The 15,110-nt window shown below is 40.7% G+C and overlaps 1 protein-coding gene across 1 annotated transcript in view; it reads left to right on the forward strand.

Annotated features, from left to right (window-relative positions):
* EEFSEC (eukaryotic elongation factor, selenocysteine-tRNA specific) overlaps window positions 1–15,110 on the forward strand; it is a 177,028-nt gene that overhangs the window by 50,343 nt on the left and 111,575 nt on the right. The window contains exons 3-4 of the mRNA XM_038410954.2: window positions 3,965–4,061; window positions 8,117–8,281. Coding sequence (XP_038266882.1) covers window positions 3,965–4,061; window positions 8,117–8,281 — 262 coding nt within the window. The remainder of the gene's footprint in view (window positions 1–3,964; window positions 4,062–8,116; window positions 8,282–15,110) is intronic.

Genomic DNA, 15,110 nt, shown 5'->3' on the forward strand with positions numbered 1-15,110 from the left:
TATCTTTGCAAACTAATCAAAGGCTAGCAAAATAGAGGTTCATTTTATTTTGACTGAATGGAGATCATTACTCCTGCATGGCACTCTCGTCATAGGTTAAAGTTTGAAAACCTACTGCAAATAAAGAGGAAAAAATACTTTTCTAGTGACCTATTGTATGAGGATCAACACCTAATTGTTTGTGGAGTTTGGTTGTGGTCATACCTATATTCAGAAAGCTAAAATTATAAATATATTGGAAGGAAACTAGAGTGTCTTCCCTGCACTGAACGCACATATACCCTCTTAACCCAATCCTTTCTTAACAGCTGGGGAACACAAATAGGCTTTGCAGAACATACCCTGAAAGTTGGCTGATTTTATCAAACTAAGGGGGAACTGAGTTCTAGAGTGAAATCTCTTACCTGCAAATGCTTTGTCTCCACCCCCTTCCTATTTAAGAAAAGGTACTCTCAGCTGATCTCACCTGCTCTGGTTCCCCATGGAGATAAGTGGCCTTTCATAATGTTTTAGTTGAAGTCATTTGAACTTCACATCCCAGGGATGCTCATATATCAGATGTCTGTTGTCTTCCCCACCCATGCACAAAAAGATTCAGCATTCGGACATAAGATCTGTTGTTTGTGAATTTTTAAAAGCATTGTTGACCTGGGCTTGTCCTAAAGTGCCAGCCCCACTGTGCAGCAGACATACTTTATTTCCTGACAGCCTCTTTCCCATCATCAACTCTGTGCTATCAAACACAGGCGATTTAAATTGGTTTTGCATTTCCAAATGACTGTTACTTATGGGACACCACTGAGACCCTTTGGCAGCCTGCCTTCTACCTCACGTACTCATCTGTAGTTCCTGGGGGAAACCTCAATTACTAAAATATTGGTTCTGTCCATGCTGTGGGTAAAGCCCTGTATCAACAACCAAATATAAACTGTGGTTGCTAGTAAGGTTGCAACTGTAGAGGGGACAGTGCTATAGACCCTGACAACAACATATTACGACTGCTGCCATATAACTTCAGTGCAATGGAGAAAGAGAAGAGGGATGGTAAGAATAGCTCTGTCATCCTTCTGCAGGTTTGGTGCTTTCAGAATTTGGCCTCATTTACAGTTGACCTTTCTGCAGATTGGCACCTAAAATCAATCAAAGCAAAAAATATTTCACACCAGAAAATCAAAATTAGTGTTGGTTTTTTTTGTCTGGGTTACTTGTCCACACTAGCTTTTCTCTTTGTTTGGTGGAGACTAAGACACTGCTTGCAATGCGTTATTTGTGGTGGAGTAAAGTAGTTCTAATAGGGTCTCCTGTATATTTGAACGTATTTCTAAAAGCAGCATGCAATGCCTCTAGCTTATGTTACATGGGGTTCTTGTGGAAAGAATGAGACTCGTGGTTCAGCATTAATTTGTTTATTGCCCAAAAGTGTTTGAATTTCCAAAAGCTTTATGGTTAATGGCTGGAATTCTCAGTGCTTAATTTGATCATCCTTTGTCCCTGGGAGCCTCAGGCATATGGCACATAAACAGAGAAAGTACCTTATATACTGGATTAGTGTTTGATGACTTCTGCAGAGGGAGCACATTTAGTGATCGTTCTCTCTTTATCAGTGAGCTGTCTTTTCCCCCCTAGTTCTTGCCTTTTGAGATGAAAATCTAAAAGTATATGTCGAGAGAGGAGGAGAACAAAAGGGATCCCATTCACTCTGATTTTGTGACCTGTCTCAATTGTACAGTAATTGAGTATTTATAAGAACTGAACACTTACAGTATTTGGAGGTTTTTTCCTGCTCTTCTGCTTTTATCATCTTATTTTACTGGCTATTGTGACTGTGTGGGGTTTTTTTTGGCTTTTTAAAAAGACTCTGGCCTATTTAAGGCCCTAGTCCTTAGAAAGGCAAGTTTAAATTTTGTTTCGTTTCAGAAGTTTTAAAAAAAATTCATTGTCAAAATGAGTTATTAGATGATATAAACCAATAGTTTGCATCTCACAAAAGGTATAATATTGCAGATTCTTTCAGCTGTTAAGAAGAGCTCTATACATTATAGGGTCAAAGAATAAAATTGGTTACAAAAGGAAGTCTTAAACTCCAGGATTGAAGTGGATGACTTAGTGGTCTTCTTTGAAGCTTTTCTCACTTGAGATGGCAAAACAACGTGCCTGTTAAACAACCACTCACCTCTTCTTTCTAAAAAGAAAAGGAGTACTTGTGGTACCTTAGAGACTAACAAATTTATTTGAGCATAAGCTTTGGTGAGCTACAGCTCACTTCATCGGATACATTCAGTGGAAAATACAGTGGGGAGATTTATATACATAGAGAACATGAAACAATGGGTGTTACCATACACACTGTAATGAGAGTTTTAGAATAGCAGCCGTCTTAGTCTGTATTTGCAAAAAGAAAAGGAGTACTTGTGGCACCTTAGAGACTAACACATTTATTTGAGCATAAGCTTTCATGAGCTACAGTTACTGCTCACTTCATCGGATGCATAGATATGTGGACACAGTTGGCAACGGGCTTTGTTGCAAGGATAGTTTCCTGGGTTAGTGGTTCTGTTGTGTGATGTGTGGTTGCTGATGAGTATTTGCAAATACATATCTATTCAGGGGACACCATCATAGAGTCTAATCACATCAGCCACACTATCAGAGGCTTGTTCTCCTGCACATCTACCAATGTGATATATGCCATCATGTGCCAGCAATGCCCCTCTGCCGTGTACATTGATCAAAGTTGACAGTCTCTACGAAAAAGAATAAATGGACACAAATCAGACGTCAAGAATTATAACATTCAAAAACCAGTTGGAGAACACTTCAGTTTCTTTGGTCACTCGATTACAAACCTAAAAGTGGCAATTATTCAACAAAAAAACCTTCAAAAACAGACTCCAATGAGAGAGTGCTGAATTGGAATTAATTTGCAAACTGGATACAATTAATTTAGGCTTGAATAGAGGCTGGGAGTGGATGGGTCATTACACAAAGTAAAACTATTTCCCCTTTTTTATTCCCTCCCCCCCCCCCCGTTCCTAAGAAGTTCTTGTCAACTGCTGGAAATGGTCCACCTTGATTATCAGTACAAAACCCCCTCCCCCCCGCTCTCCTGCTAGTAATAGCTCACCTTAAGTGATCACTCTCGTTACAGTGTGTATGGTAACGCCCATTGTTTCATGTTCTCTATGTATATAAATCTCCTCACTGTATTTTCCACTGAATGCATCCGATGAAGTGAGCTGTAGCTCACGAAAGCTTATACTCTAATAAATTTGTTAGTCTCTAAGGTGCCACAAGTACTCCTTTTCTTTTTGCGAATACAGATTAACACAGCTGCTACTCTGAAACTCTTCTTTCTAGTATGCTTTGATCACCAGTTAAATAGTTAACATTGTTGACATTTCCATTATAATAATTAGGCATCAAAGTTCTCATCCCCACATATGGGTAGAGACAAATCTCAACACTGTGGTTTCGGGGTGTCTGTAGACTCAGTCAGACATCACGGCAGTGTGTTATATTTGATGCACATTTTGAAGATTGTCCTTGCAGTTATGATAGCTAGAGGATTTTTTTTTATGAAAGTTTAGAATCTGGAGCACAAGATGGGAACCCTCCAGGAAAAAAGATCCAGTTTACTGAGCCCTCCACAAGCTGGCCCAGTTTGACTCCTGCTTAAACTATAGCCTTCTGAGGCAAGCTGTAATCTTATTATTTATTCCCCAGGGAAGTCAGACCAGAAACTACAATGAAGTAAAATTAACTGTTAAAGGTTCAGTAGTAAATTCAGAGGCACAAATAGTACATTCTCAGAAAATGTCAATAATTCATTATTGCAGAACTAGATAAATCAATATCCAAGGCAATTTCCTCATATGGATTGTCAGATGAGCTTTTATTACCATGTTCTACTTGCATGTGCAGGGGACTTGTGGTCTTATGATGGGAAGCTCTTTTTCTCTTTTAGGTTCCAAGGGTGTCCTATTGCTGCTGTTGCAGCTAAGCCTGGTGGACCAGAAGCCCCAGAGACTGTGAATCCACTAGGTGTTTCTGAACTAATTGAGGTAAATGTAATGAAAAAGGAAAACACTCTAAAATATGGCCCAGTTTCTTAAGTTCTTTGGTGTTTCTGTAATAATGCTTAATTCTAATGAATTTATTAATGTTTAATTCTAATTTATTAATGTGGGGCATTCTAAGCACTTCTTTAGGAATTCATTCTAATTGAACAAACAAGTCAAGGCTGCTTGTCCCAAAAGGTGAATTGTTCTATCAGATTTTTTTCAGCAGCCCAGTGCCCATGCGTGAAGAACTGCCGTAAAGAACTAACATGTCAGCCCCAGTGGCAGTAACCAGCCACTAAGAAACTAGTACATGTTCAGTGGTAGAAGATTTTTGTTATGGTTAAGCAAAGAAGTTTCTTGTAAAATTGTGAGGGATTGTTAGGAGTAGTGAGTAGAATTAGTTTTAAAATTCTGCCATATCTCTGTAGAGTATCTTTTTATAATTACAGAAACAACTAAGTTTAACCCCCCCCCAAAACATTAAGGTTGTAAATTCAATCACTCAAAAGTTAGGAAATTTAGACAATCTTACTTTGGCTCCCTTTGGTGTATCCATTATGATACAGTCATTAATTACATGATCAATTTTTTTTTTCCACATGAGCACTGCCTCGTTCAGTGTGCAGGATGGATGGTACTCAGTTAACGAGCAACATTTGAATATTTTATTTTCTCATCATTGTTCCATGTTTGATGCCTTATTTACTGGGCATTATTCAAACTTTGTTCTGACTACAGAATTATTCATTTCCTCATGGACTTTTCAAGGCACTTATCACTATAGCATTTGAGTGCTTCACAGACATTAATGAATTTATTTTCACAACACCTTTGTGAGATGAGGGGGTAGTATTATTCCCATTTTATATATGGGGAGCTGAGGTTTAGAGAGATTAACTGTCTGCTGATTTTGGGTGCCCAATTTGAGATGTCTATAACCTGATTTTTCAGAGTACTTAGCATTATATAGCATTTCATATGGTCATAGCATTCGACCTCTCTCTCTCTCTCTCTCTCAGTGACCATCCGTGGAAAGCTTGGTTAAAGAGACTTGCCTAGTATCACATAGGAACTCTATGACAGAGGCAGGGATAGAATCCAGTTGTCCAGGGCAGCATAAAACTGCCTTAACCATGAGGCCATCCTTTCTCTTCCTGCACTCCCCTGCCTCCTTTACTACACACTTTCCAACTTCTTCAACAAATGAGGTTGGGGCCATACAGACAACAGCCTCCTTCGCTACACCATGCTAATTCATTCCCACAGCATGGTCCTTCGTATGGCACTGAATGAGGCAGGGGTTCTATTATAAAAATATTTGATCATGCAGTTAAAGACTGTGTGTGTGTGTGTGTGTGTGTGTATATATATATATGTTTCCTGTTTCCATATATATATATATATATATATATGTATGTATACACACACAAAAGGCTGCAGAGGAAACCTTAGTTTTGTCATTTTATAACTTTTGAGTGCTTGACTTTGCAACCTTAATAATGTTTTTTAACATTACTTTTTGTGAACTTTCCCAGGTTTTTAAAAAAGCAAACTAAAAAACCCAAATTCCATTATATGGAATCATATTGTCATCTACATGGTTCATCAGCAGTGTTTGGAACCCTTTATCCATCTCACAGATTTCTGCCACTTGAGCTAATGGAGTAACTGATAGCAATAATAGGTTGTCATCTTCTTATGTGGACCAGCCCTGTGGAAATAAGGCACCCACTTTTCCAATGGGTTTCCCGGCTATTTGCTGACAGCAGAGGAATGGTGAGCCTTGGGAATCTTGAGTTCCTCCATCCCCTTTAACCTGTTGCCTGTTTCTATCCCGTCTCTTCCTTTCCCCTTGCTCCTCATTCCAGTCCTGTTCTCTTTGTGTTCCCAGTCTTAAGTCCTCAGGCTTCTCATCCTAGTTCTGGTCTCCTTGCGCAGCTAGTCTTAGTTTCCCTCTCCAGGCTCTTTACAGCCAAGTCCCAATCTCACCCTTCCCCCAGTTTCTCTCTGTCTGTTTCCTATCCCTCATCCCAGTCTTCTTCTCACCCAAGCCCTCTTGCTTCTTGTCATATCTGGGTCCTCATCCTTTCTCTTCTGACCCATTCCCTCCTTCACTGGTTCACAATCCCAGTCTCTTTACCCAGTATGTCCTAGTGCCCACTAACCCTTCCAGTTCTAGTCTCACTAGGTTCCGTGTCCCAATCTGTTTTTCCCTCTCCCCACCCCAGTTTTTGTCCCCTCTGTATTTGGATCAGGTGGTTTTCTCCTCCATGCTGGCTGGGTGCCAGGGGGGCATTATTAATAGTACAGAAGAGTCGGGCTTATTTCTGGCAGTTCTGGTGCCTGCCTATACCCTAGCAGGGAGTTGCAATTACAGGAGAGCCCAGCTTTGCCCCTGTAGGTCTAGGCTTGAGCATGCTCATTTACTCTGTGGGGATGACACTTGCGCAGTCCAGGCACATGTAGGAGCTGTGAGGGGAATTTTCTCTGCTAAACTCTAAAGTCTTCTGAGTATATTTTTGAAGCTTATAATGTGACCAAATATCAATTGATTTTCACATGGACAACGAAAGACACATCCCTGGCATATAGGCTACTCCTTGCCAAATTTCACATCCCTGCTCCCAAGTGGGGGATGTTAAAACTTTTCAAAGAAAATGTTGCCAGAATTTTTTTAAATGGCAAAACAATATAGTTTTTCCTAACCTAATTCTTGGAAATGGCTGAACTGTTTTAGCTGAAACTTTCCAAAGAAATTCAGCCTGAGGCAGACATCCAGCATGTAAAATTTCAGTCCAAACAGTTAATTTGGCAAAGTTGGAAGCAACTGAACACATCATATTGTAATGGGAAGTGTCCGACAACCTTTTATAGGTGGTTCTACCACCCATCTACAATAAACTGGACTGTTATTTTAATGTGTTACTAGATTCTTATCATGTCAGAGTGTGGGGTGTGCAGTACATTGGGTTGCTCACTGTGGATATCTGGTTCAAATACTGGGTAACGAGACAGTGGGTTTGATGTTAAATCCTTGTTGCTAGGACACATATCTACATGTCAAAACAACTCTATAATTTAGCACAACTTTCAGTTTCTGCTTAAGGGAATCCCAGTACTATAAGAGTACACAGGTTCTGTGCAAACACTGCCGTTGTTCCTCAGTATTTCATTCCTACTATTTTAGTTCTGGACCTATCTCCCATTCTTCTACCATAGCATCTCAGTCTTGACCCGTTGTTCCTGTCCTATGCCTTTTTATGAGCAGACACTGACAGTTGTACCAAATTGAAAGGGTATTTTTGTAATTCTCGCAACTGGGGACTAGGATTGAGATGTGAACCAGGTCCCTGACACACTGCTGGCCACGCTACTGCAGCCCATGATAATTAAGGATTTTTCATCTTGCTGTCGTATTTTAACAAACAAAATGCAATGAAATCCTAGCCTGGGTAAGCTTATCCTGAGCTTAATAAAGATGGTGCTTTTAAGAGAGAGAGCCATGAAAATAGTTTATTCCTTCAAGAAATGTCAACATAAATCCTAAATCAGTCTCATTTAAATTCTCTTGTCTTATTCCAATACAATATTTCTTATGAGATAGAGGCAGGGATCAGTTTTCTGAGGCATTTTAAGATTACTTATATAGCAAACTCTCCTCTTTCAAATCTGAGAAGCTATAGTGGTAAAATGCGCTTTGAAATAGCACTGACATTTATTTTTAAGCTAAGGAGTGCAGGGTTTTTCATTCTCTTTTGCCACAGTGTTTCTGTTTAGTTTTACAGGAGTTTTGTCTCTAGCACAGTTTTGCTAGCCAAGCTGAATGTGCAGCACCAAATCTTTCTATGGCAGAAAATCAATCCTCTCTTGCTGCTGCTAAGTGTACATCTCCTCTGTAACGTTTACAGTTTATTTGAAATTGGTCTATTTCAAGCTTGTTGTGGGACTCTTGAAGTCAGTAAAACTACAAGTTTATTGAATCAATCATCTCTTTTTGCATCACGCCTGTGATGACATTTCACCAAGACATGGTACTTCTTTTGTCTATCTTCAAGGTCCTGAAGTCTCAGGCTTACCTGCCAACAAGAAACCCCACGGGACCCTTCCTTATGGCCATCGACCACTGTTTCTCCATCAAGGGACAAGGCACAGTGATGACAGGGACTGTTCTTTCTGGCTCCGTGAGCCTAGGTGATAATGTGGAGATTCCTGCCCTGAAGGTGAGTTTTCTCTGTCACCCAGCCCCACGAGACTGCGAGAGACTCAACAAGGAACAGCATATTCTTTTCTGTTTCTTAGTTTGTTGATTTATTCGTTAACTTCTTTATTTTCCTATTGTGCTGCTTTAGCCCAAGCTGAGCAGGCGAGGGTGATAGAAACTCAGTCATTTGAGATACAGTATAACTTGTAACGTGGCATTGTCCAGTGGCTTATAGAATGTTATTTGCAAGGGAAATGGAAGCCTGAAGGTGAGACTTAAAGAGAGGAGACCCTGGAAAGAGATGTTTTAAATAGACTGGGCAGCCAAAAAGAGTGGAAACCTTTCCCCCCCACTTGCTTTACTGTCATGTAGAAGGGACAGATAGGAGGCCAAGGTTAGTGCATTAGCTATACGACGTCAAGTGGGCAAATTTGAATCTGATTTTCTAGATATGAAATGCCTAAGGACTCGCCAGTCTGCCCCCCTCTTCTTTGATTGAGGGCCTTGCATTCTAGATATCGGCTAGCATGACTGGGGCTCTATAAGAATCTGGGTAGATTTCCTGAGATATGAGGAAACTAGGAAAATAAGAAAATGACAATAAGAGGGTATGAAAGTGTTTGACATAAAAATCTCTGCACATGCCATGGATTTCTTGGATGTCAGCATATTCTGAGAGGGCTACTTGGTGACGGCATGTGGCTTGTTGCAGTTTGACATTTTACAGACCCTCTAGAAAGTCAAAAGGCCTTCCAAAAAGCCCCTTTAAATTTCTGTGATTTCTGTGTAATCTGAGCATTTCATTGCCATTTTTTACTTAAAAATATATTATCCCATAAAGGAGACTGGACGCCCTTGATGTGTGTGGTGGGGGAAGTTCCAGTTCACAGGTGTTGGTTAGAATGCTCTGCCTCTGGTCTTATAGTTAACTAAGAGAAGTGAGCCAGGACTTAAGCATTCTGCAGCTGCTGATTTAAATGGACCTATCTAGTTGCACCCTAACAACAGCCTTCCTTTGGCTGAAGAAACCTGGAATGGGACTCCTTTTAGAGGTCATCAACACAACTTCTAGGTTAGAGGATGTCACTGCAGAAGTGCTATGAGGAGCTCACACCCACACAGATGGAGCATGCTGCTTTCTCAGTTGTCCCCAGGCATTCTGGTCCAGTGAGGGACTGGGCAAGGAGTTCTGATCTTTAGTGGTAGACCAGAACACTATTTTAAATAGTATCTTTCCTATAAACTGTGTCTGCTAACAGAGTTATGCAATAGAGTTATAGGGATATAATAAATAACACAGAGAGAGTGAGCTATTAAGAGGGGGAGCTGAGTGAATAGTGGGAGGAAATAATTCCACAAATTATTTCTTCATGTTCAGAAATGAATCTTAATTTGTTAGTGACCCTTTCACATTTACTTTGCATATTTTACTGCACAATCTTTTTCTGGTACAAATGCTTGCTAAGAATTTATACATAGTTTGGCTATTTGTCAAAAATGAATGTTGAATTGTATATTTTTCCTTAAATTTGCAATTTGCTGATTGAAGAACAGTTCAAATTACAAATTTTACAATTGAATATACACATTGATATATTTGATTGTAAGACTTGCAATTTGGATGAACTACAGGCCAAGAATTATTGGCTCAAGAATATTGAGAATAATTTTGGATGAATGCATTTGAGAATTATGTGCTCTGTTGGTGATAATATGTAAACAAAAAAGGCAAAGTGTATTGAATAATTGAAGTATTGCAGATTATTTTCCTCATATTTATTAGGTGAAATAGGTAAGAGATCATTTAAAATGAGATTTGGAAAGAGATGAAGTCTGTTCTGCAGCGATGTAAGGGGAAGGAATCTTTTCCACACATGAGGAGCTGCAGAGGAGGTGGCTTTTGCACCAACTGTGGGGAGAAATGAAGTTAGGGAAGGAGAAGACTCAACACTTTGCATTTACAGCATATAGCAACGTACATATTAGGCTTCCTTAGCACTTTACAAACACTGATGAATTAATCCTCTTACTAGCTTGCTTAGGTAAAGCTTCATGAAGGCAGAACCTGTCTCTTCTTATTCTGTAAAGTAATGGGCAGTGCTGGAACTCATATTGTACCATCGACAGCTCATGAGGTAAGTTAGTGACGTTCCCATTTTACAGAGAGGGGAACTGAGGCACAGAAAAGAGAGGCGACTCATCCTATGCCTTGCTTGTCCCACACAGGATTGGGCTAGTATCCCTACTAAAGGTGAAAACTTTCGCAGGCCTACAAGGTAATGGAGGAAGCACATTTCACAGCACACTGTGGTTTACTGACCTTTCTTTGCCCCGACCCTGTGATAACCGAGATTGACAGTTGGTGCCCACTGGGCATTTGGGGACATTGCAAACCAGCTGCTTTTTTAAATTTGAGGAACTCTCTTACCAAAAAAAGTGGCATCACTTTCTAATTCTACTAATGGACTTCGACATCTCTGACCGCTTGAACCTGCACAAAGGAGGGACACAGCAATTAAAAATAAACAGTGACATTCTCGAACGCCCATGCTTTCTCTGATTGAGGCTGAGAATGCCAACAGCGTATGGATTCCTTTACCTACTAAAGTGCCTATGTAAATTGCCATCTGTGGTTGATTATACCGCAAAGAGAAAAATTATATATACATGTTTGGCAAAAAGCTTTGACACAGCAAACTATTCTCTATCCAGGCAATTTAGTACCATTTATTTGATAGCATTTGATTCACTTTGAAGAGCATGAACCTAGGATTTCTGCTGTGAAAACATAATATTGGCAGAATTCTGATTCTGAATCCTTTGGGATTACTCCAGTGGTCTCTCAAATCCACCTCCTCCCAGTTTACAAACTGCATTTGTTTATATAATGTGACATTTCTGCTACTACCTTTATAAAAACAGGTTCTGGGGCTGGGTAGTGAGGTTCTTATTTGTAATTATCCATTCGCTTTAGGACTGATGTTGGTTAGTAAAACATATGTTTTGACATATTGTTGTAAGTATACTTTAGGTTAAAGTGAAGAGATGGTTACAAATTCAAGATTTCAATACTACTAATACTTACGGCTTGTGTACAGCAGTGGTTTTCAAACTGCAGGTCACAACCCAGTACCGTGTCGCGGAATGCAAGTCACTGGGGTGTGGCGGCTCTGGTCAGCACCGCCGACTGGGCTGTTAAAAGTCCTGTCGGCGGTGCTGCCCAGCTAAAGCAGGCTAGTCCCTCCCTGTTCTGACAATGCACTGCGCCCCGGAAGCAGCCAGCAGCAGGTCCGCCCCCTAGGCGGGGGCGCCATGAGGCTCTGTGCGCTGCCCTCGCCCCAAGCATTGGCTCTGCACTCCCGGCCAGTGGGAGCTGGGTGAGAGGGGCGCAGTGCCTGCGGGCGAGTCTCATGGAATCGCTTGTGCGCCTCTGCCTAGGAGCCGGACCTGCTGCTGACTGCTTCCGGGGCACAGCCCATCCCAGAGCCCTGACCCCTTCCCCAGCCCAAAGCTCCCTTCCACACCCTGAACCGCTCATTCCCGGCCCCACCCTGCAGCCCTCACCCTGCATCTCAACTCTCTGCCTCAGCCCTGAGCCCTTCCCACACCCCAAAGCCCTCATCCCCAGCTCAGTTGGGTCATGGGCATCAACAATTTTCTTCAACTGAAAAAAAAAGTTTGAAAACCACTGGTGTACAGAACCATTTCATTTAGTTTGCAGCAAGCTGGTGTGTAACTCTACCCTTCATTAGCCTGCCATGTGCAACCTAAATGTTGTTATAGACAAGTCCTTAGTCTTTGTTTAGCACATTCTAATTAATAAATTGTGAAGTGCTTTTATAAAGGTGGGTGAGTATCCTTAGCCTCACTGCACTGATAGGGAAAGTGAGGCATGCTGCAGTTTTTACTTGCCCAGGGTCAAATGTGAATAAGAGCAGATCCAGGAAAAGAACTCGCATCTCTTGTTTTCCATCTCTGGGCCTTGGACCTCAGATGTCTTCAGCAGTCTTTTGAAAAAACACTGTCAAATAGTTTAGGCCCAACTTTTAGCTTTGTATTTCATAATTATTTAAACTTAATAGAAATATTTTTCTTTTTTTGGAGGGGGTTGAAACTTCCCCATGTAGCAGTGGGTTAGTTCAGGAGAATTAGAAAGTGAAAATTACTATAAGCTGTCTAAACTGTAAGCACTGATGAGTCTAATTTCAATGTCTAAGCTAAACTAAAGGCAAAAAGAAAACAGAAAAATTTTGCAAATTATATTGGTTTTTATTTTTTTTCAATGTTAATCTTAAGGCTTTTGCTTAGATTCAACGGTTACAGGCTCAATGGAAATCCTGCTGAGAAAGTAACATGGGTAAGGTAATTTGTCAAGATAAGGCAGATATTATTTTAATATCCCTTTTAAAGTGAAGTTGGTTGGAGGCAGGGAGGTGTTCCAGTAAAGGCATTATGAGCCACTTTCTCTCCCTTTGTCCCTAAGTTGTGAAGAGCTCCCACAAAGGGCCAGAGAGGAGGGCAAGTCAGGAGTGCAGTGGATAGACACAGGAGTGTACAGGAAGTGGATACAAGGTCAAAGAGATAAGATGAGGTGATTCATGGAGAGTGTTAGTTCCAAGCAAAGTGAGTTTGGTCTCAAACAATCAGAAACATTTATGCTCCTTGTGAAACCACAGCATGCATCTTCTCTGTGCATAGTGAGGTCCTGCTAAATGTCTGCTTTGCTAAACCACTGCCATTTTATGTGGTTATTGGTGACTATCAATGCAAACTGAAATCTGAGACCTTAATGCCTCCATTAGAATGTATGTGTTAAATTTATAATACTTTGCCATTCTGTGGTGTTTTTCATCTCTGGATCTTGAAATGCTTTGAAATGTTAATTAGCTGATCAATTTAATTATTTACCAGTGCTTGTACACCAGAATGAGAACATTTTATTTTCTGTTTGGGAAACCTCAACAATGTGCCTGGTATGAAGTACTAGAAAGTATGGAGTCTTTAAAAAAAAAAAAACAAGTATCCAAAAGATAGGGCACACTAAGTAAACCAGAAGGGGTGGGGGTAACCATGTAAAAAAGTATGTTATGGGTTTAAATAGTGAGAGCTGCTTTTACGAGAAATGCAAGTAAGGGAGAAATGTCCCAGACTCCTCTCTTAATAGAGCTGCGCACTCAGCAAGACATTACATATTCTTGCTGACAGTAGACTTTTTCCTTTTCCTTTTCCTTTTCCTTTCCTTTCAGCGTTGAGTAGATCCTTGCTACCGGAGTAGTTCCATTTGATGAGAAGGCTCTTGGACCAACAGCAGTGAGGTAATGCAGAGGGACACGGATGAGGCCAGAACTAGGACCTTGATTCAGAAAAGCATTTAAGCTCTGTCCTCTTGACAGCTTTTGGCAGAGACTGGGACAAGGAGTCTGGATGGTTGGGGTGTGGGACCTGGGCAAGTTGGCAGAGATTGGAACTGGCTGTGCAAAATCACTGGGACTGGGATGGGAGATGAGAAGCTGGGGAGAATGGTGTGTAAGAGACGGCACTGGGACAGACTGAAGGGGACAGGGGCAGAAGGATCTGTGATCACTAGAACACATTCCCCTTCAGAACCTAGGATGGAAACCAAGGTTCTTGAGTCTCGCCATTCCTCTGCTATTCGCAAATAGCCGTGAAATCCACTAGCAAAGTGTGTGTCTCATCCCCCTCCCATGGCTTGTCTACATGAAAGTTGACTATTGCTGTTATTTACTACTTTAGTTCAAGACGCAGAGATCTTTGTAATGGATCTAAAGGCCGTAAGTCTTATTTTACTGGACACTATTCAAACCCTTCTCTGAAATGATGAATTTCCTCAGGGGCTTTTCTGTGGTGCTCATCAGTATAGTATCTGAGTGCTTCACAAACATTAATCACCGAATAATAGAAATGTAGGTCTGGAAGAGACCTTGATAGGTTATCTAGTCCACTCCACTGCACTGAGGCAGGAGTAAGTATTATCTCGACTGTCCCTGACAGGTATCTGTCTAACTTGTTCTTTAAAACCTCCAATGATGGAGAGTCCACAATCTCCATAGGCAGTTTGTTCCAGTGCTTAACTATCCTTACAGTTAGGAAGTTTTTCCTAATGTCTGACCTAAATCTCCCTTGCTGCAATTTAAGCCCCTTACTTCTTGTCCTGTCCTCCAGTGGTTAAGAAGAACAAATTATCACCCTCTTCTCTTATAACAATCTTTTATGTACTGGCCTTTCCTCATAGGTCTTGTTTTCTAGACCTTTTAATCGTTTTTGTTGCTCTCCTCCAGACTTTCCCTAGTTTGTCCACATCTTTCCCAGAACTGGACACACTACTCCAGTTGAGGCCTTAAAAGTGCTGATTAGAGTACTCCTTGTGTCTTGCTAACAACACTATTGCTAATACATACCAGAATGATTTTCATTTTTTTGAAACAGTATTACATTGATGACTCGTATTTAGTTTGTGATCCACTATAACCCCCAAATCCTTGCTGCAATATTCCTTCCTAGGCAGTCATTTCCCATTTTGTATTTGTGCAGTTGATTGTTCTTTCCTAAGTGGAGTACTTTGCATTTGTCCTTATTGAATTTCATCCTATTTAGTTACAGACCATTTTTCTAGTTTGTCAAGATCATTTTGAATTTTAATCCTTTTTCCCAAAGCGCAACCTTAATTCTGGTATTTCCGATCTTTTGAGTGGTTGACTTTGCAACCTTGATGTTTTCTTAGCCTAGCTTTTATAATTTTATGTTTATATTATCATAGTGGCTAGAGAGCCTGATCAGAATAATCAATGTGATAGGTGCGGTGGAAGATCAAAACTGGACGTGTTCCC

Source organism: Dermochelys coriacea, chromosome 7 (genome assembly GCF_009764565.3).
Source record: "Dermochelys coriacea isolate rDerCor1 chromosome 7, rDerCor1.pri.v4, whole genome shotgun sequence".
Lineage (NCBI taxonomy): Eukaryota > Metazoa > Chordata > Testudines > Dermochelyidae > Dermochelys > Dermochelys coriacea.